The 23334-nt window shown below is 35.7% G+C and overlaps 2 protein-coding genes across 7 annotated transcripts in view; one reads left to right on the top strand and one right to left on the bottom strand.

Annotated features, from left to right (window-relative positions):
* The window catches only part of LOC107196717 (ceruloplasmin-like), a 16503-nt gene extending 6899 nt beyond the window's left edge, over positions 1-9604 (top strand). Inside the window, exon 4 of the mRNA XM_025042495.1 lies at positions 7127-9604. Coding sequence (XP_024898263.1) covers positions 7127-7227 — 101 coding nt within the window. The 3' untranslated portion in view covers positions 7228-9604. The remainder of the gene's footprint in view (positions 1-7126) is intronic.
* HPS3 (HPS3, biogenesis of lysosomal organelles complex 2 subunit 1) overlaps positions 990-23334 on the bottom strand; it is a 30565-nt gene continuing 8220 nt past the window's right edge. For 2 of the 6 annotated variants that reach the window (XM_006926202.3, XM_015600200.2), the window contains exons 6-17: positions 21079-21160; positions 18491-18645; positions 16852-16960; positions 14889-15070; positions 13833-14013; positions 12672-12905; positions 11259-11444; positions 10738-10926; positions 9611-9718; positions 5722-5928; positions 5007-5097; positions 990-1797 (exon numbers count right to left, since the gene is read on the bottom strand). In XM_006926202.3, coding sequence (XP_006926264.1) covers positions 1670-1797; positions 5007-5097; positions 5722-5928; positions 9611-9718; positions 10738-10926; positions 11259-11444; positions 12672-12905; positions 13833-14013; positions 14889-15070; positions 16852-16960; positions 18491-18645; positions 21079-21160 — 1852 coding nt within the window. In that variant the 3' untranslated portion in view covers positions 990-1669. Of the gene's footprint in view, positions 1798-5006; positions 5102-5721; positions 5929-9610; positions 9719-10109; positions 10448-10737; positions 10927-11258; positions 11445-12671; positions 12906-13832; positions 14014-14888; positions 15071-16851; positions 16961-18490; positions 18646-21078; positions 21161-23334 lie in introns of those variants that run through there. The other 4 variants (XR_001518169.2, XR_003044368.1, XR_003044367.1 and 1 more) reach the window with 4 other exon arrangements.

Genomic DNA, 23334 nt, shown 5'->3' with positions numbered 1-23334 from the left:
AAAATATAATAAAATAAAGTAATAAATAAATAAATGAAAATTAAAATTAAAAATAAAATAAATATTAAAAATAAAATAAATACTAAAAATAAAATAAATACTAAAAATAAAATAAAAAGATTCTAATCTGAGTTTTGTGACTCCTTGAAAGAATGGTCGAAAGGACGTGAATCTGGAACTGGAGAAAGGCAGAGTTGAGAAACAATGCCATCAGGAGAAAAGTTTCCAAACACACTTGTGGCATTTTTACTCAGCCTTAACTGAAATCAAAGTAATGTAGGGAGGAGGCGTGAGAAGTAAATGTTAAATCAAGCTATACTCAGAGCTCAATGTGCTGCTGCCAGACCATGGGAACCTACAAAACAGAGGAAAATTGCTGTTGGGATTACTAACAAACCATTTACTCACACCTAAGGGAAAATAAGTCATTAAGTCATACTCTACACAAAATAAACCCAATCATTCATTTCCTATGGCTATACTCATGGGGAACCTATGAAACAAAGGCTAGGAATTGCTAGCATGCTTTTAATGCTATATACCCATGCCTTTCACACTACATATCCTTGTCTTTCACACTGTAGGAAAATTAGATAAACAAGTCTTTAAACTAAAATTCACAGAAACCAAGAATGATATATACTTTGAATTCCCCAAACACTCAAGGTCTTGGTCTGGGTCTTTCTTTGTCTTTCTGGTCTCACCCAACCCGCATTGCTTCTGTCCATCCCTCTCAGTCTCTCTAACTCTTTGCCTCTGAGAGGAGATCACACTCTGTCTTTGGAGCATTACTTCTTCTCTAATAAACTTTCCATTTGTCTCTAATTCTGGCGTGCACTTGAATCTTTTCCTGTGCTCAGTCAAGAACCTCTCTCTTGGTGCAGGACTTGAGCCCTCACTTGATGCACCCCATCCTGCATCAAAAGTGCAGGATTAATATGCTGAAAACAAAGTTGTTTAATAAGAGGTTAAGAAAGTACACACAGCTGTGAATACAATAATATATTCCTTTATTTTCAAATATACTCTAGCTAAAAGAGCACGAGTATACATCAACAAAAAAATGGAAAAAAGGCTTTGGCTGAAAAACATGCATTCAACAAATCATTTTAACAGCCAAGACAAGAAGAAAGTTAACTTTGTAAACTTCTACTTCATTTGATTCAGAAAGAAAGAGCATGAGTTTTAAAAGGAACAAGAAAATAAAAGTCTGAAATCTTACTATGGCAAAACATTAACATCTTTCTCAAAGAAAACTGTTTTAAAAAGTGACCCAATAGGAAAATCTGGAAAAATCAATAAAATTAAATCCTGGATCACTTGGAGTGACATTCTTTCAAGCATACTTGTGAAATGTTTGTGTTCTTGGGATGAAAAAGATTTTCATGTTTGCAACAACAGTAAATTGATGTTCCATGGAATAAAAGTCAATCTCTACTTTTAAAAAATATATGCCTTCTTTGAGGAAATTCTTATGCCTTATAGTTTTACATTCTGGACAATTAAATGGATTCAGATCATAAATTATGAAATACCACTACATGATAAGGCAAGCAGCCTTAAAGCATTTCTAATACACATTCAATATGAAAGTTTTTTATTTACATTTTCCCTGGCATTCGGTTTTTTAAAATTCATATGCCATTGTGGTGTTTTTCAAATGATACCTTCAAGTTAATGATTTCTTTCGACTGCAGTAAAGAAGATAGGGCAAGAAAAATGCTGCAGTGCCATCTTCTGGAAGGACATTCAAGAAATCCCTTAGTTCTAGTTCCACAGCAACAATTGACAATGTTTCTGTTTGTAGAAAAGAACATCTGAGTTAGAAGTGACAATCTCTCTTTCATCCAATTCTCTTATCACTCAACCAATTAGAAGCTAGTTCAGGTAAAAAAAACTATAAAAGAAAAAGAAAACAATCTCTTAAATCCATAGAATACTTCATGGTTTTACTTCTTATTTATTCTTTCTAGAATTCTTTGAAGTTTCCTTTATATTAGTGCCAGGCAATTAAATTAGTGCCAGGAATTACTATTTTATTGTTGGATTATCTCATTATTTTTTAATAAATTTCTGTTATCCTCTAAAAAAATACAATCATTTAAATACTGTTTTTAATGTTACAACTCTCCTGCAGCTAATTATAAAGACTGTTTGCTAAAACAGGAAATACTATTAATTGTTGGATGAAATTTTCCTAAATCAGTTCTTCTCTATTATAACATTTTCATGTTATTAATAAGCACAAATCTGTTTTCATGACCACTTATCTTTTTTTTCCCTCAAAGTGCAAAATAATGTGCTCTGGTGAACATTTTAAATATTAAGGAATTTAGTAAACATATTTGTAAAGATAACTATGCAATTTTATGGTTCTATTGCTTCTTGATACAGATACGCTGCTCTTTTAAGAACGATGTTCCCAACAAATATATTTCAATGACACTTTCTGTGTGATCCTTGCATACCTACCACTTACTCTATTTGCCGAGTGACTGATAAGTCATCTGTCCAATATTCAGCAACTTAAATCACTCTTTACACAAAGGAATAACATGTCCTTTTGCTAAAAACTTAATGAATGGAGCAATGTATTAAGATCCCCAGCTCTGTAGTCAGACTTTTCTACCTACTCTCTGGTGACTTTAAGAAAGTCATTTAGCCTCCTGAGTCCTAGTTTCTCCATCTATGTAGTGGTACCATCTGCTAGCTTTCAGAGTCCTTTGAGAATTAAAATACAATGATGCACATCTGACATATAATAGAACCTTAATAATAACTACTAACTAGTTTGCAAAACTCATGTGAAAAACAAATTATCAATGGTTTCCTATCAAACTAGTTTATTTAGCCTAAATATGGAGCCTATAATTAGTATCCTAGATCCAAAAAACTGAGTTGAAGGGCCAGTGCAGAGTAGCTACAGAGCCAACAAAAATCTTGCCACTGTCCAGTTCTCCTCTTCCGCCAACTAGTGAGGGGCTAATACAGGTTAATAATTCCAAGAATGAGATCAATTTCTTAAACCTTAGAGTACTTTAAATCCTCTAGCATGCCTAGAAAATAATCAAATACTAAAAATAGTTGTTTCTGGCTGGTGGGATTGTAAATGACTTTTTAAACTTTATTTTTGTAATTTACTACACATATGAGAATTTTAAATAATAAGCACAGTGCATTATCACAAAAACAGTAACAAATATTTCCTCGAAACAAACAAGCCAATCACTAATCCCAGTTTCAATGGCTCTGAATTAGCGCAGTGGTTCTCAGCCAGGATGATTTTGCCCCCCAGGGAACATCTGGTAATGTCTGGAGATATTTCTGTTTGTCATACCTGAGACAGTACTATTTAGTGAGTAGAGGCCAGGGATGCTGCTCAACATCCTAAAATTTACAGGACATACACACACACACACACACACATGAATTATTTGGTCTAAAATATCAATATTGCCAAGGTTGAAAAACACTGCATTAGAGATAAGAAATCCAAGCTCCCGAGCATATTATTTAAGTCCCTGACCTCCATCTCCAACCCTACCATCTTGCAATTTTGCCTAACATTTTACTTAAGAGTCAACCCTGAATTCTCATTAGTCCCAGGAGATTAAAAAATTGGCTTGCTTCAGGTCACTCAGTTAAATATCAGACCTGGAACTCAGCCCCAATTCTCCAGACTCCAATGCTGGTCTCTTCCTGGTGTACTACAGTTGTCTACTGAAAGACCTCCCTTGAAAATGGACCTGAACTTATTCGGATTTTCCCTTCAAATCAATAAATAGTTACAGAATGCTTTCTATGGAGAGGTGTATTGCTGGTAAGGAGGATACGACATGAAAAATGACTAAAACATCAGCTCTAATAAAGGTAAATTACACACAGCAGTTAGTCCCATGAGCCATACACACGTGTGTGCACACACATAAACATATTCTGAAGATAATGGAAAATGGAATATTTGGAGGAATGATTATGGGTGAGTCAGGGGTAGAGAGTTTGTGGATATAAATCAGAAGAGGATGAAGAAAGAGTCTCTTGAGTAAGATGATGATGTTGCTGAGGTGTGAAGATGTGGGATATCTGGCACTGGAAAGTGATACACCAACACAAACGATCATTTCAAAATTATGTGACAAATGTGATGCAAGTGGGGCAGGACAATGAAATACCTGACACTTCTATCTTCTGAAAACCAAAAAATCACTAAGGGATATGGGTAGGATAAAAAGTTAGCATATGTTACCTCTTCTCAATAATAAATGTACAACTTTACTTAAACAAGGATTTTCTAAAAAACACCCTCCAATGGTCACTGGCGCTGCCTAACAGTTTAAAAATCAATTATCTCTGCTGGAAAATACAATTCCAACACTATCAATTTCTAATATTTTATGCATGCTGAAATCAATATAACCACACCCTTTGTCACATCAGGCCAACAATTAGTGATATTAACACACAAGAGTAGAGAACTTGATAACTATATATCTATGAAGATTTACTAATGATTATGAATTATAAAAATTCAAATCACTACCTAGGCCATAAAATACTACATGATTTAGAGACACAACTTAAATCCTTGTGAACCTTGTCACTCCTCAATACTTGCTTACAATTAAGATTAGTAATGACAATCTTAATTTTTCATATAAAGTGAATTAAGCACTTGAGATCACTAATACAAATGTAACTGTCTTAATGGCTATTCAAAAATTTTAAATACTGAGATTATGAATTTCTAAGACTGTGATAACTTGTTAAGTGTTTGAAAAGATTAATTTAAAAGCATCAACTGTGTAGCTAGAAGAGATAAATGAATATCAAATGTAATGGTGGGGGAAGCATATGAATGCTGAAAATAAGCTCTTCAGACAATTCTGCTAAGATCTTCTTCACCTCACTTAAGAATCACATGAAAAAACTAGAAAAAGCAAGGCTTCAGCAATTACGGAAACTGAAACTAAGATACAAATTTATAATGAAGCAAAAGAATCACTTACCTTTTAATGATGACAGGTAAAGTTGATATTTCTCTCCACCACATTTTACTCTCTGACAAAGTTCAGGGAGCAGTTTTTTCCACCACAAAATCTATCTTAGGAAAAAATGAAGAAATGTTAAGTTTGATGCATTTTACATTCAGATTTCCAACAAGAATACGATTGTGCAGGAAAGTGCAGGTCAAAAATACATCATTTTGGTCAAGGCATCAAACTTTGTTATAACAGAAGTTATATCAGTAGCTAGTCTTCTGCTTAAATTATAACATATAAGTTGGACTTGCAACTTGAAAATCTATGTACATATGTACATAGCTATTTTCAAGAAGACACATAGACATGTCCTGTACCATCTCTTAGGTGGCAAGAAGGAAAGAAAAGTACTAAAGTCTAAAATTCTAATTTCTAAAGTAAAGACCATATAGCCCAGAAAATATTTTTCCATCATACATTATAATTCCCAAATCTTCAGGTGATAGCCTACTTCATCTTCAAGAGACTTTTACTGAAGATGACATGCCATCACCATACATTTTAATAGCTTCTAACTGTACTAAAACCACATAATAAATTAAACAAACATGCTCACTTAACCTGCACAGCCCTGTGAGGTTGGACTGGCATAATTTGTCCCCATTTTGCGGATAAGGCAAGAAGACTATCAATTTTGATTAGCACTGATCAAGCCTAAAAAAACATAATCTGAAAAGCGTACCCGATTCTCTTCTTTCAGTTCGTGATTGGCATATGGAATGATCGCCTCCGGGCACCTCTCTAACAGTGTGTCTATGCACTGTTCATACTCTTTCAAACGTGTCCGACACAGAACCTGAACACTGAGGCCAGCAACAGTGTCTTCTGAGAGTGGTTCCAAGAATGGAACAATGGAAGCTATGTCAAATGAAGGACCACATATAAGCGACTATGAACAGAAAAGTGAAATATTATGGAATGAGGTATCCCAAAAAACTAAAGTACAACATATAGAATACAATTTTTTCAAAAGACTAAACCTCACGTGCAAAAAGAAAAAAACAGAAAAAGAAGAATGCAATTTTAGAGCACATGCATATGACATTTATTTAGTAAGTCTAAGTGGACTGAAATATTAAATAATATTTAAACCAAATTTAGTTTAAATAATAACAGTTTGATAGAAAGTAATCATTTTTAAAATAACATGATTTTATTTGCTTTGGATAGACTGCAAATTGAAATTGATGGAAATGCTTTAGGACTCTATCCTAAGGAAATAATCAACATTGTAATCAAAGATTTGCCCAATGATGTTCACCACAAGAGTATTTATAATATTGAAAAACCAGAAACGATCTAAATGTTAAACAAAAAGGATGAGTAAACAAATTATGGTACATTCATGTGATGGAATACTATACAGCCATCAAAATTGTTTTCAAAGGCTACTTACTGACAAAATACTTATGATGAAATGAGTGGAAAATCATGATCAGTTTTGTAAAATCCACATAGGTACATACATACATAGAAATGCCTTTGGAAGAGCAAAGAATTTGAAATAGAGATTAGCTCAATAAATGGGAGGACGAAACATACTTTTTGTGTTTTTCATATTTGCCTGTATTTTCCAAAGTTTCTATAATAAGCATGTACCATGTATGTAGCCAAAAATAAAAATTCTATGTTTAAGGAAATTAAAACAATTGTTAATATCCTAATAATTTGTATTAATACATTTGCCACACTCTGAATAACAGAGCAGGCACATTTCAGTATTCAGAATTGTAACCAATATTTTACTTTTAAGCATTTAAACTATAAACACAGTTGACTTTCAGCAAGTAAGATTTAAACTGCACATGTCCACTTAACGTGGATTTTTTTCATTTGATCCATGCAGTTCAAACCCGAATTGTGCAAGGGTCAGCTGGCGGCTGAGAACCCAGGTGTGCTGAGAGCCGACTTAATTTGCATGCGGATTTCTGATTCCGCAGGCAGTTGGTGCCTCTGACGCCCACGTTGTTCAAGGGTCAACTGTACTACTTTTGATTCTACCACCAAAATCATCTCTGCTTTCTCTTTCTTTTGGATAGAATGATGACATACTGATTTTTCTTCTGCCTGTATCCTTTTTGCTACAGCTTCGCAGGCTCACAGGAGGATATGGAATGTGAACTATCCATTTACAGTCGGCCTGATTATTTTATTCCAAATATCTACCAAAGAACGGCTAGGAGAATAAGGTTGGTCCCTTTCCTTCCTGCAAGTTTAATAATCATCTTCATCTGAATAATTTCCTGACAATAAGATAGCAAATATGAAATAAAGTGATAATCTGCCACTCATAGGGTCTCCCGACATGAAAGAAAACACAGATTATTTCTATAGTCAACCCTTGATTAATCAGGACAATGGTCTAAGTAGGAAGGAGCAAGGCACAGGGAACCCAAACCACGATTAAAATGAAACTAGTCAAAACTAGGCACAATATGGATTACTCATAAACCTTTTTAGTTTTATCCATATCATCAATAAGTTTAAAAATAAGAAATGACACACACATATATTACTGAATAAAAAAATGGTCCGAAGGTTACTGCAGGTCTTTAAAACACTCAATGCTGTCTATTTCTTTGCAGAGTGTTCCACTTTTTCTTTTCTATATTGGAAATGGACTCATCTCTACCCCGCAGCACGTGCACTATTTATTCCCTCTCTGATCTAGATCTCCAACCCCTGGCTGACTTTGCAGGGCTAGAATCCAGACTTCTCTTTCTTCTCTACCTATACAATCACAAGTGCGGCTCTCAGGCAAGGTGGTTGGCAAGGAGGTGGGTGGAGGGGACCATGACAATTTTGGCAAAGGGTAGGGCATTTACTAGTTACTGTATCACTTCAAATAACAGGTTTTTGACATGTAAATAATTTATAGATTGTTTTTAATTCTTTCACAAATACATTATTAAAGTGACGGAAGACAAGTGATACAGACTCATATCAAATGTATGTGGTGGTGGTAGGGTGGGGGTAAAGGGGAGGCATGCGATTTTGAAAAAACTCTCCAGGTGATTCTGAACCTATTACTCTAGGTGAGAATCAAATGAGATCTTGTTGTTTCTTGAGGGTTATTTTTTTCTTAATGATTAAGACTAATCTAGAAAAAATGTAATTAGGAAAATGATAGAAAAGTTTAGGCAGACCACATTTCTATCTTTTGACAGCAAAGATTTCAGGAAAAAACCTACTCTTTTAAAATATTTAAAAATGGATTTTAAAAGATCACTTAAATAATACTTTTTAAAGCGGTGATTTCAAATTTGCTTTGAAGCTTTATCAGGTAAGATTTAATAGCACTTATTACAATTATGATTTTAATATGTGCCGAGTACATATGTTTTGGGAGAGCAAGGCTCTGCCTGCACTGTCCAAGGCTGCACAACATATTTACAGCACATGCTCAAGGAATATTTGTGGAATGAACAAATCTCAGGCTCAGCAGCTTCTGTACCTTAAGGGCACTAGTGATAAGAACCAACAAGAATCTTCTCAGGCTTTCTAGGGGCTGTCTAAGCAGTATGATCTGTTGAGCTTCCCGCCCTGACCCCCATCCCCAATCTGACATTTTGGTTTCTATAAGCAATAACCACACTTACACCTGTTCTTAGGGTAAATCGAGAGGTACAAATTCAAAAACCTAACGAGGCCAAACAGATGGTGAAAATGCATGAAGGCAGCTGAGTACAGGAAATGGACACCAGACATTCTGTATCTGAACCAGGAAGACATCGCTATGAGAACTGCTGCCAGCAGGACAGCATGAGCACTGCTCAAGAAGGGGAGCCACTCATTGCCTCCAACCCACAGGTCTCTGGCAATGAGGGCCCAGGGTTACCAGTGCTGCTGAAATTTTCAAGAGAAATTTAAAACTCGGAATTTTTAATTTGAAATCTCAAATTTTTATATGTTGGCAGCTACACTAGGCAGAACACACAAAACAGACCGGGGGTTCTATTTGGTCCTTGGGCCACTAAACTACATTAAGAAAAATCACATCCACATCCAGTGCAGCCTGATCCACCAAATCAAATGTGGACTTTATTTCTCATTTCCAGTCAAAACACTGTCATGGTCAGAATTCCTACAGGATGACCTATATTCTCCAATCGACCTACTTATTTTTAAAAAAATCCTTTTCAGGAGCCAGATAAACTGGCTACTTTGACCTATTTCCTATAAAATAGACAGTAGTAGTTGGGTTAGACTAAAGGGCTAAAATCTATGAGTGAACACTAAAAAAACAAGAATCATGTCAATAAAAACAACACTGAACATTTTCCATACTTGCATTTCACAGCATTTTTAAGCACATCCTGAAAACTAGGCAAGACAGTCACGTGACTTGGTGATGCTCATTCATTTACTGGTAAAGAACCCAGGCTTCCTATAAGCAGTTTCAGGCAGAAGCAGAAATTCTCTCCAGAGCTTGTTGGTATGCCTAACTATGGATTTTGTCTCCCCAAATTATATACTCCAGATTAACAGGACACCTGAGGTCTTACCAAATTTATATCCTACATTAAATTGTAACGTGCACAGTCAGAAGAATAAGAAGCATTTTTATTTACCTGTAATTTGAAGAGATCTTCTGTATAATTTTTGTCAGCTAAAGAATCAGATGATATTAAGACATTAACCCAGGGATAGATTAAGCCATAATGACTACAGGCGTTTATCTAAAATGTAAAAGAAATATTTCATAAATAAAATACAACAAAACAACTAGTTCTTTATCCATTCCCAAAAGAGCTTGCAAGCAATAGATAATCTTCTGCCATGTCGCAGAATTAAGTATACACTTTCCTGGGAATGGTAAGAAAAGTCTTTAAGAATTTATTACCCTAGAAAAAGTTTCAGGCTTGCTGCTTCTCACTAAAGAAATCCACACTAAGTATTTCCTAATATTTTAAATTTTAAACTATCCAAAAAAGGCACTTTCTAGTAAAAAGAGCAATAGTGCTTTTAATCTAATTATACTCAAAAAAATTAATAGTAACACTATTAATTTTTAGTAACACTAAAAATTAATAGTAACGCTAAAAATTAATAGTAACACTATTAATTTTTATTTCTACTACTTTCCTTGAGAGGCAAAATCTCTTCTGTAAGTTCTCAAGATAATTCTAATTAAGCCCCACTTATTCAAGAAGCTGGTGACTTTTCCAGTGAACCCACACTAGCTGTGGCATCCATGAGAAAAAAATGAGCGGGGATGGGGAAGGGAGCAAGAAGGGTAAAAGCAGTTGTGAGGGTTGCCTCGTGGGCTACGGAACAGCTCTTGCGTGTGCAGCTGACAGGAAATGAGGGTCCAGTAAGGAAGTCTGTCTCCCACAAGCCTTCTGCAAGTCCTTGCCCATCAGGAGATCCGCAGATGTCTTTCTTGCAGTCTACTTCATGGCCATGTCCTGAGGGAGCACAGATCTGTTCTGGGGAAAGCCCCTTCAACCATTCTTTGGCTACTGAGGTACCACTGCAAGTAAGCAATATAGGAGCAGTACGGGTGTTCTTTAAAATATAAAATTATTTAAAATGTGGGCAACTTCATTCATGGACAAGTTTTAAGTGTATTTTTAACTCCTGCTTAAAAAAGATATCTGGTAATATAAATTCAGTTTGATTCAAAACCATTAAGAAGGTATATTATTGTAATATGTAATGCACAGGCTTAACTTAATGTATTATTCCACTATCTTACCAGATCCTCTGATGTTCGCAACGGTGTGGTGTCAGGGCACTGCCTCTTAGATAACCTCCAGATGTACTGTGATGTGAGCTTGAAAAGGAGTTCCTGCAGTAACACATCTGGGAGACATGCTACTAGCTGAGCTTCCCAAAAGTCCACCAAGAGCTGAGGAATTGTATCTTCATCCTTACCACAAAGCACCTTGAAAACAGTGAAACAAGCCCCCACACTCCAGATAAACACAATATTGATCATTTACAGCTGGTCTGAATAGCCCTCCATCATTTAATAATTTATCATTAGCATTAGTGCTATGGCAAAGCAAATTTAGACATTTTAATAGAAAACAGATTCTAGCTTGCATGAATGAAATTTTTCTGTATTCTTTTAATATAGATTGGTTATGTCTAAATCTGTTTTTTCAATAAACAAACAAAACCTCACTTTTCTTATTCTGCTCATTGCCACCCCCTCCCCACCACTTTTATCAAGCTATCCAGAATATTTCAAAGAACATCTTCAAAGAGACAAACCTTAAAGAAGGAATCTGCTTCTTCAATTCCAATTTTGTTGTTCTTCTGTAAGCCTAGGACTGAAGCCACAAGTAATCCAGGCTGAGTCTCCTTCAAGTGAACTGCAAGTTCAGTTGGAACAATCTGTCCCTTCTTCTGTTGAATCAACAGACGAGGTTCCAGAATAAAGCCACATACCAACTTCATCTTAAGACAAAAAAGAAATTTAGGAACAAAATGTACACTGCATTCATCTTGAAAATACATACTAGATACCTATTTAGCATTCAAGGTTCATAATTAAACTATTAATGATTTAATCTCAATTTTTTCTCTAACTACAAAGACTAGTTCTCACTCTAAGAACATCATTGTTAACTGTCTTTATAGAAGTTACTGATATTTAATTAAACATCAAGATATCCTATTTTTGCAGAGAGCATTTTGTTTAGGTATGCTTGATTTAACAATAATATATCTTAAGTTTTTTCAAAATTATAGACAGAAAATGCATCTTTCTAGAATTCTACTCTTAAGCAAAGAATACCTCAATGGTGAATTGCTCTTCTCATCATAACAAAATGTGTCATCTGAACGACAATAAAGCACTCATGCTCTTATTTTAGAAATCAAAGTCATAATGTGGATATTTGACCACAGGTAATAAAACGACAGTGGAGGAACACAGGATCTGAAGCCAGACTGCCTGCTTCAAATCCTGGTTCTCCCACTCACCGGTAGTGTGATATTGGACAAATTATTTAACCTTTCTTTGTCTTAGTTCTGTCATCTGTAGAATAGGTATAATAATAGCGTCTATTTTATAGCATTGTTGTAAGAATTAAATAAGAGAATATACGCAAGGGGCTCAGGACAGGCCTGGAACATAATAAGTGCTTGATTAATGTTACTTCTTAATTTCTTCCACTGATAATTAACATCTTTGGCTCATGCCCATAAATGGAGGGAAAGCAATCTTTGCTTTGATATACCATTCAAATGCCTAATCCTTAATAAAGTCATTTGTGGTTTTCCCAAATGCAGGCTATTTCTGCAACTACTAGTCTCCTATGGCTCACAGTTAATACCTCACTTATTGTACCTGAATACACATCACTCTGTTCTGTCTTCAGTGGATACAGCATTCCCTCATGTCAGATCAGACTGGCAGCTCAGGGCAGAGCCTATATATTCTCCATGCTCTGAACGTACCTGACACTACGTTGAAAGGTCTTTGGATACCTATTTATCATTCTTATTTCTTTTTCATTTGCCAGATCTGAAGCCCAAGCCCTTCCACTTTGGGTCACTTCCTTCCTAATATCAGTCTATTTTCCTTCACAACTAAGAAAAAATGAGCTAGAAGAAGCCTAAAACCTCAGGACTAATAGGTCACATTCTGGCCTACTGTTGATACCAGGGAGGGCACCATACCTCTGAGTGGCTTTTCATTTCATTTCTGTGCATGTCAAGATCTCCCATTTTCAGAGCCACTGCTGCTTTGGTCAATGTCACTAAGACTGATGAAAACCCAGAAGTATCCAGCTTCCTTAGATAGCTCATGGCAGTTACAGGATTAATATTCTTCATAGTAGGACTACAGAGAATATGAGGCAGTTGCTTTGGCTCGGCCACATGAAACATCTGAACCACTTTTGCTGCTAATTCCTTTGGTGAGCATGACAAGAAATAAAGGGTCAGCCAATAAAAAGCAACAAAATTAGGAAAAAAAGAATAAAAAAGATACAAAACCAAGATACAACATTCCAATTAAAATAAAATTACTGTATTAAGTTCTGATTTGAAAAGAGTTGATGGTATTAATGTGGGAGACCTGTGATGACCTGACGTGACCTCTTTGCTGAGTTAAAACGAAGAAAAATCAGTGAAAATATGTACCAAATTATGGCCAACATTTCTAATTTTAACAAAAGTTCAGAAGAAAATATTAAATTACACTCAAAAGTCCATTATAAAAAATTACAGCTTAGTACAAAATATACTTAATGAGGTAATTTATATGAGAAAATTTCATTTATCTCCTAACCTTAAAACATTTGGTATCACAATATCTAAATTTTCATATTTGTATTCAACTCTTTTTAAAAATATACAAGGGGTGAAAAATAATCCTTAATAATGTGTTAAGAAATATACAAGGGGTGAAAAATAATCCTTAATAATGTATTAAGCTCACTGGGCCAGGATTTCATAAGTGAAGCTTTGGCCACCTAGAGAGTGGGGTGTCTAGGGCTGTGGAAAGGCTTTCAGATGAGAAGAAAGGCAAGGCCCATGTTCTGTGTCATTCTCCTAAAGACACGCCACTGTCATGTTGGGCATGTCACTCAACTATGATGAACCACATTTCCCTGTCTATATAATGAGAAAGTATGAGAAGATGATTATAAGTTCTTTTCTAAGCTACAATTCTATAATTATTAATGAAGAAAGGGTCACATAAGTTACCATTTTAGGAAAAGAAAATATTACCCAAGAAAAATATTTGCAATTTGACTTCTAAATATTACATAAAATAAATTGATAAAGTGAAAGGTTAAAAATATTACATATAACTAAATAGAAAACTATATTCACTTCACTTAATTCTTCATCCGGGTTTTCATAAAGTGAATGATTAATGTAAAAGATTAACCCCCTCTCGTATTTCTGTGATCCATCCTCTACTGCCCAGTCCACTCGGGCCAAAACTTCAGCCATAGACAAACCAGACATCTTATAGTACGGCAAGGCAAGGTGGGAATACTGGGTGTCGAGCCTGAAGAAAAGGAAGCAAAACACCCTCAAATTTGTCAGTTTTAAGCCTAGATATCGAACACGTCTGATAATAAAACAGATCATAATTTCCAGATTTCATAAATCTCAAAATACTTTTCCACTGTCGTTAGTAGTTGGAACAAGCTCCTCAGTTTTATTCTGCAGTCATTCTACTTAATATAGTTCTTTTTGTTTACTAATACTAAAAATAGGAAAAATGTATTCAACGAATTTTATTTTCATAACATGGCTCTAAAATAATGGCGTTTATAGGTAGGAAAAGTCTATTTTATTAATCTATAATCATTCCTGTGGGTCAAGTAAGCCTTTGAAACAATCATACACACAAAAAATTTATAAACATCATTCTCAGAAATAAAAGTTACTATTCATACTAGTGTCCTTTTATGACATCATAAAAGCATTGACTACTAAAATTAAAATCAACAGGTAATAATCATAAAAGCATTGACTACTAAAATTAAAGCCAACAGGTAATAAACTAGTAATATGGCTGTTTCAGGGATTTTTACTGGTCATGCCCCTCCACCATCCCCCAAGGCCTGAAAAGAAACTTCAAATTCCTCAATAAAGTGGTGAGAGACTCATGAACTTAAGACTCACTGCTCATCTAATAAACTGTAACTACTTAAAGACAGGGAATAGATCACATTCATTTTTGTATCTCTAAGCTTAGCATAATAACTGGCATACAGTATGTGCTCAACAAATACTTGTGGAATAAATGAATAAATGAAGCATCTCCCCTTGTGTGTACCCCCATTTATCACGTAGCTACCGGAGATGGAAAGGCTAGTAAATACACCCAAAGTTCAAGATGGCTTCTCTAACAAGTTTCCAAGAAGCATCACCAACCTGCTATAGCAGTCTCCAAGGTGCCCACAGCTTTCTTTAAATGCATCTAAAAGCTCTGCTTTTTCTCCAGGTTCCAGCTGACTGCCATCCATCAGGGCAGCTCTCACTAACAGATGAGCCTCACTAAGAAGGTGGATGCAGCTCTGGGTTTTTGCAGTCTTGTAGGTATTACTGTAGTCTACCTAAAACAAAAAAGGCAAACAGCTAATGTTGCAACACAAAGACTCTCAGAAGTTTCCCAGTTCTAAATAATATCCATATATTTTGTTAGTAATATGTAGTTAATAAAAGTAATAAAAGTTAATATGCAGACACATTAAATCCTAAAATATAAGAAGCACCAATAATTTTGATAGGGCCTGGTTAAAGTGTACCCCACTCCCAATCTGAGCCAGTTTAATACATTAATGATTGCAAACACTCTCTTGGAAAACAGCGTTAATCATTAGAGAAGGTACAAGTAAGACTATAATAATAATATTGTTGACTTAGCAATAATTGGGTCACAATTTGATAAAGTTAATAAAAATAGCTGAAATAGTTAACTTTTTTTTAAGTTCTAAGATTTAAATCCTTCTCAAATTCAGACTGAGTATCCCTTCGTTTTAATTGGTGAATTTAGGTTCTACTACATCTATTTCTGTAACTCGCAGTGGGCTTACAAAATTACCAGCTACCTGAGTCAATCCATGTTTTCAGACTCCAGTAGGTAAATCATTTAGATGAAGTCTAAGACTTTCAATTAAGCAAAATGAAAAAGGCAGGTCAAAGCTGATATAATACCTAGCATTAAAATGACAGGAACAAAGAAGATAAAATCTTGACCTGATGATCAAAATTAATACCACCAATGGGGTATCATGTACCTCCCAATGTGCTACTCTGAATATACTATATCACCAATATTCTGGCTTAGAAGAATACATAACCTGAATCTAATCATGAAAAAAAAAAAAAAGGTGGAGGGGGTAAATATATTTTTCAAAAATATTTATGTCATAAAAAAACAAAGAAAGGCTATGAACATAATCAGAATTTTAAAAAGGAGACTAAAGAGACATGACAATTAAATACACTACCTGATGCTACAGTAGATACTGGACTGGAGTGGGGGAAAATGTTATAGACCATTACGTGGTCAACTGACAAAAACAGAATACGACCCATAACTAAAGTATTGTGTCAATGTTAAATTTACTGAAGTATATGGCTACACTGTGGTTATTTAAGCAAATATCCCTATTCTTAGGAAACATACACTGAAGTAGTTAGCTATGATCTATGTAATTTACTTTCTAAAGGATCAGTATATGTATGTGTGTGTGTGTGTGTGTTTAGAAAGTGCAAGAGTGCAAAAAAAAGAAAAAGCAAAGAGGGTGAATTGTCGATGAAGGGTGAATCCATGTGGGGAATATACAGGTTTTATTTGTACTATTGTTATTCTTGCAACTTTTCTGTAAGTTTGAAATTATTTCTTTAAAATAGTTTTAAAAATTGCTGGAAATGAGTTGGCAGCTGTTACACTTAGAAAAGGAATAAGAATGCCCACTCTGGGCCCCCACCCACAGGACAATGCTACAGGTAATACAGTGGCCAGGTACTATCTGCTAATATTTTGAAGAAGAGTGAGACAGGGATAAATGAGATAATTTCATGGTTCTCTTTGTTAATGGTCAACGCAAAGGTCAAAGGCTATTTATATTTAGACTGGTTAATTGATCCTTGCAGGAAGGTGGGTAGAAATAACGGAGTCTTATTTTAGTGAAAGAAATTTCTACTGGCTCCTCAAATGTCAGGAGCTGGGAAAACAAGGAGGTGGAGAAAGATACACACTCCACTGTCAGACAGAGCTTGTAAGCTGGTAGCTGTGGCATTCTGAATGTATGATAATTAGAATAAGTTTTTGAACATCAATTCCACTCTAAATTTCTACAAATAAGAATTAGAAATCTGTAAGAAGTACCATTTCTTTGTAGAGTTGCACTGGTGAGATCGTGTTCACAATATACAAATTCCACCCAGCCTCAGCTACAGGAGATGTTTTGAGCTTAACACTGGTACCTTTTCTAGAACTAAAAGCAAAACAAAGGACAAGAACTGTAAGGTAAGACATATTATTAATAAACTGCAATTTTAAATGGTAAATATTTGATACTGAAAATTATATAACTATTAAGTCATTTTCATTTAGTATGAACTGTACACTTTTTATAGAATATTACTTCACAATGCTGCACAGGCCCACAACATTTAATATTCTACAACTTTCATGAATTGATAAACCAATCACTTCCAATTCATTCCACAAGCATTTTTAAATGGGCAATAACCTCAAAGTACAGGCTAGAGCACTCAAAAGGAAAAGAGACTTGGTTGTGAAAGTCCCTGTGCCCAGGATTTCTCCTGTGTGTGGCCTTCATGAGGTCAGTATGCCCTAGATCACAAATCTAAGGAGAAGCTCCAACAGAGCAACACTCAAAACATCTATGGCTGCTGGGAAAATGCAAAAGACACATATACCTGCAAGTCTGCCTAAAGCACTATCCTATCTCCTGCTTTTACTATGTGAGGCTTTTTTTTTGTAGTATACAAACTTTAAAAATGCAGACTTTTGACCAAATAAATTTTCAAATAAATTAGAATGTTAAAAAATTATTTAAAATACATGATACTTCACAAATGTCAAATGTGCAAGATTATAAGTTGGTTTTTTTTTTCTCACTAGAGGCTTTTAACATCGGTCAGACCACTCTGTGCGCTCCCTAAGTGACCAGTTAACCAAGTCAGTATGTTTACTCTTCTTAGCAGAACAAAGCACAGGCACAATTTGAAAAGCAAAAACTTGTGTTAAAAATAAAAACCAATGTTTGACTTGAAATACACTACATGTTTCTTCCCCCGAAACAGACTTCTTTCCTGATTAAATTTTCTATAGAGGAATGTTCAAATTAGACTTCATTCCCTACCACTAAGTTCACAGCATAGAACATGTCTAATAAAAGCATAACTAGTCTGGAATTAGCATTCTATTCTAAACAATGTGAAAGCAGAAAACTGAAGAGTAAACCAGAAATTAGTGTTATCAAATTGGAATTTTACTTTAAGGTAGGTCAGTACCTATGTGTAGATCATGCACGTGCTTTAAGAAATGTACTGTTAATTTCTTTTGAATTGAAATATCATAAAATAATCTTTGGATAAAAATTAACCGCTGAAAGATCAAAGAAGAAAAATACATAGTAAAGAGACTCTTAGTTTGGGCTAACATTAGAGGCTCTATTTTTCCCATTAATTACACAGAAAGGCGTGTCCTTTAACTTCTTATCTAAAATTCCAGATTTTTATTGAAACTATTTTATAATTCATTTTCTTGTAAAAGTTTCAAGGCCTATTATAAAAGATATCATTGGAGAATATCCAGTGATATATACAGAGATCATTAAAACCTTACTTTTCTTCTCTGGAAAAAGAATATCATAAAAAAGTCATCTGATCATTCAAAGTTTTGATTTAAAAAAAAGGTAAAGACACGTACAAAATACACCAGTAACAATTCATTCCAGAAACTTTGGCAGGAATGTCTGGGGAAGAAGGATGCTTACAGAAGCTTCTTGGGTGACTCTCTTCTCTCTGGAATGGCCTCAGGGTCTGCCTTGGTCAAAAGTATGATGTGGTTTTTAAAGTGACAGATGGCTTTCAAGCCTATGAAAAGTTGTATTCTTAAAGCACAGACATCCATACTGACAGGTGGGCAAGCCTAGCAAAGGAAAAATCACAAGTTTATCCAAGAAAAGCTACATAAACTTTTAATCTTCAAAATATTAGTGTTTATTTGATAAAGGCTCTCCTGCTCCACCCTTCCCCTTCCACTCCCCCCGCCCCCAAAACAACCTCAAATTCCTATTAATAGGAGATTATCCTATCTAAACTTATGTTTCATATGTGCCTACCAAAGAGCTACTCAGTATTTACTGAGTGCATGCAGAAAATGGGTGTACCTGAGGCCCCTCGCAGCTGCAGGGACTCCTACATAGCTCTGGGAGTGTAGCCCCTGGGATGGTAACCTGCCACCTAGGGAAATCCCCACTAACAGTGGGCTGGCTTAGGGGTATGCCCAAATGGAGTTTCTAGGCAAAATCAGACACTATAAAAGGGCTTTGTATTGCAGAAAGAGTATGTAAAATGGTTTCTTAGTAAGATAGATGAGTGTGTAGGATAGAAAAGATTGTATGTTTAGAAGGGCCCTCACCCTTAGATCTTTAGGTGTGAACATTGCTTGGAATGGCTGACAGGCCAGGGTGTGTCAGGTAAACTGAAGGAAACCCTGGTCCAGGAGCCAGGCTCCTGTTCCTGTAAGAGAGCGTTAATTCAACTAGAATGGATATGAAAGATACAGAAGAATTCTTTCTGGGAGCTCACAAAATGATGCTGTCGGGCCCATGCCCTCTTCTCCATTAACACTGCTCTGATTCAGAGGTCATCTTTCTTGTCCCTTTGTACGAAGTGCTTGGGGCAATACCTCTTTTTCATTCTTAAGAATAGTTAAGGTGACCTGGCTAGTGCTGAGGAGCCGGAATCTCAGAGGAAAGGATGATAAAAATATGTGCACTTTGGACCAAACTCTGAGGTTGTGAACTCTTTCTCAGACACCTCAGCTCCCAAAGTCTGAGTCAGCAAGTAAGCTAAATGACTGTCCGCTTGTACAGATGGCATCCAGGATTTCAGAATGGTGGAGTTGCAGGAAAGGGGGAGCCATGAAGTGTGATCATCAGTGTCCTTCCCTCTATGCCACCTTCAAAAGGACTGGTCTAAAGGGCAGTACCCCCCCACCAGCTACCCACCCATCTCTCCTCTCTCCCTTCCTCTCTTCCTTGTTCCTTTGCTGTGGTTTTATGAGATCCTGAGAAGTGAAATTATGATTTCTTTTCAAATGTAGATTGATCCTACCTCAATCTATTACATGCCCCTCACTCCACCATCATCATCTATGTAAGCCTATGTCTTTCCGAGGTTTAAAAAAAAGGAGAGGCTAAGTGTGGTGAGAAGAAGAAAGGAACAAAGAAATTTTACTAGGGAAATAACCTTTATTTTAAAAATAATCTGTTGAAAGGCTATGTGTGTATCTCAACCACAGACAGAAAGGCATGTCCAGGAAGCTGTGATTCTGGTTTCCCAAGAGGCCAAAGTAGTAGGCAGTTAGCCTGGTCAGTAACAGAAAGCTACAGGCAGGCTATAGCAAAAAAGAGTTACTGAGAACTCAGATCACATAAAACACTACCACATATCATAATTTGGGCAACAGGGACAGTTGGTGGAGTACCTCAGACACATTAGGCAATACAAAGTACGGGCTTATTAATATAACCATCATTACTAAATATTTATTTCTCTAGGAAAAGTATTCCAGATGCCTTTTTTTATGATAGAATTAAACTAATTGTGAAATACAGACCATAATAATTTGGGGGTTTCCTACAGGCTGTGATTTTATAACAAACATCTATTCAAGTAACTTATACTTCAGAGATGAAATAGCATATGATAACTATGTTACAAATGATCATTATATTTTTGAGAATAGGAATTCAAGGTCAGAAAATAGAAAATCTCATCATAAAACTGCCTATGTTTATTTTGTGGTCAAGAACTTTTCAGAGACTAAGCATACTAAAAATGAGGTTATTGATCTAACATATCCATTAGCTCTTAGGCTTAACTAGGGTAATATAAATTGTTGTTGAAGGCTTATAAAATGACAAGAGAATTACAGGCATAACTGATAACAATAAAAATAATTTAATGCACTTTATTCAATTTTGTGCTCTTAAATATACTGATTTCTGAACAGTTTTGTTAATAGCTATATACAACTGCTACCAATATTTCCATTAAAAAACAGTAAAATTGTAGTATCCTATAAAGTACTCTCTCTGAAGTTACACTATACATACTCTTTACCAAACTTTTAAAACTATGCATTATACCTAAATTTAAAGTGAAATGTTTCAAAGTAATCTTAAATATTGTCATCTAAACCATGAATCACAAGATGCTTACTATTTTACATTCAAAAATTCTAATTCGATAAACAAGATCTTAACACTTTTACTGTTTTCCATGCTTAGACTCAAGAGCTAATTTGTTCCCTTTCGATCTTAAGGTTTCACTGTCACTATGAGCCAGCTCTAACCTTCAGGGTAGAGTCCACGTACGGGTCCTCCTCACGAGCTGCCGCTGCACTGCACCGCACTGTGAAACACTGTAGGTTGTTACTGAGGAAGAGGAGAGAGGCCACTGAGCAAAGCAGAGGTAAGTAACCAATGTGTCCATAGCTGGAATGATTTTACAGATGAATGGAGCAATGACAGGGTGGGGGAAGACTCAAGTATTTGTCAAATGCTGAAGAGGTAGATTGCTTCTCAAAAAGGAAAGTAGTACCTCAGAAACCCTATGGAGTGTTTTTGAAAATGTATAACTGGTCCCCACCTTACCCTTAGTGAATCATAATCTCCAGAGGCTGAATCTAGACATATGTACTTGTACAAAGCTCTACATGTGGCTCTGTTGTACACTCCTACGTAAGAACCATGGGTCATGGTCAATACACTCATTTGACAGATAAAATGATGCCCCCAGGATCAGCTCAAGATAGAGAGCGATCACTATCAAAGCCAAGATTAGAACCCAAGTTTCCTCTTATTATCTCTCTCTCACTCATCTCAGGATCAAATTGAGCCTAGATTATACTGAGCAACACACTGAGAGTATGCAAACACAAATCCAATGGTAGAAATGAAAATCAGACTGTCTGAAAGAATCTTCAGAATTACCTACTCCAGCAACTTGTTTTAAAGACTTGGGCATGGAAGTTTCATGATTGGTCCAAGGCCTCTCTGGAGAATGGAGCCAAATTAGATTCCAGGTCTCCATACTCCTCGCACTCCTCTCTTTCCACAACCCCAGGCTGTTTCTGCACAGTGAAACAACCGAGGGACCCCATAGTAAGTGAACAATAGATGCCTAATGACTACTGAATAAATCAACACTCCAATATTGACATTAAAAACAGTTAACTTAGAAACTGCTACAAAACCCACCTTGCAGTGAATTCACAGGAATGATTTTTTTAAAAAGTGAGAGAAGTAAAAATGAACTATTAAAATTAAAAAAAAAAAAAAAGGACTAATAACACAAACCTAAGAATAACCTTAAAATAGGAGAAATAACTCTTTAACAAGAAAGGTATTCTAACATTTTCGCATTTAGGAGACTGTACAATGTAGGTAAGGGGCATCAGTCAGGGCTCTCTCCATCTGTTTGTTGGGGCTTCCACGTCAAACACAGCCCACTGCCATCTCTGTCCATTTCCACAAAGTTCTAGGACATGACCTCTGGAGTCATGGCAATAGTTGAGATAACAACACCACCACTTAGAAATCTGGAGTAGAGAGTTACCACCCTTAGGCATTAAAATGATTGGAAGGGACTTTGAGACAGTGAAGAGCCAAAAAGCACCTGTAATGGGACCAAAATGACAGATCAAAGCAGCTATGACCAAAAAGATAAATGACCATTAGGTTCTCGAGATAAAAAGCCTGGCTCTTCTGACTCACCTCCTCCTACAGTAATCTAGCTGTTGGCTACTGTTGGAGTACTAAGGAGTGGTATACAAGAATAAAGTGAACTGAAATGTGTTGGCATCGAAAGATGTCCAGGATATGCTAAGTGAAGCAGCAAGTTGCTGAACAGTGGATATATGATCTACTTCTGTAAAAAAAAAAAAAACAAATCGCAGTAGTATATGTGCTGTTTAAAAAAAAGTTGGATGAATATACAATTATTGATATGGCTGACTCTGAGGAACAGGATGGGACGGGGGCTTTCCTATTTATGTATTTCTATAAGGGTGATATTTTACATGATGTTATATTGTTCTTAGATTCTTAAAAAATTTTTCTATTGCTTTTTTTTTTGGGTATATAAACATACCAGTCTTCAAGAAACATGACTTATACTTAAGGCAGAGTAGGAGATGGGCATACGTTTACAGGGTCTACTTGCTAAACTCTGTCCTGTACATTTATGAAATCAGATGGAGAACAGATGAATAGTCTTTGGAATCAATATTTTGGGACAGAAATTAATGTTTTATTCCTTCTCCATTTTTTTCTTGGTTTCAGAGATGCTATAGTATCCTAGCATCCTTCAAGGTCCTTCTCTTCCTCCTCTTGCTTCCTAAACATGACTTTCACCAGAATTTTAGTTCAACTACTTTTCTCTGTGACACTCTTGGGGTCATGTTCACAACTTTGACAATTGGCTCTTTTTTTGATGGTAATAAAAAATCTAAGTTTTCCTCTCTTCTGTAATCTTCGGTCCTGTGTCCAAAAGTTTACTTAACATTTGCTCTTGATATTCCCTAAGCACCTCAAACTCAAATGTATAA

This window comes from Pteropus alecto, unplaced genomic scaffold (genome assembly GCF_000325575.1).
Source record: "Pteropus alecto unplaced genomic scaffold, ASM32557v1 scaffold239, whole genome shotgun sequence".
NCBI lineage: Eukaryota > Metazoa > Chordata > Mammalia > Chiroptera > Pteropodidae > Pteropus > Pteropus alecto.
The sequence above is the reverse complement of the archived record's forward strand: the minus strand, read 5'-3'. Positions and strand labels throughout refer to the sequence as shown.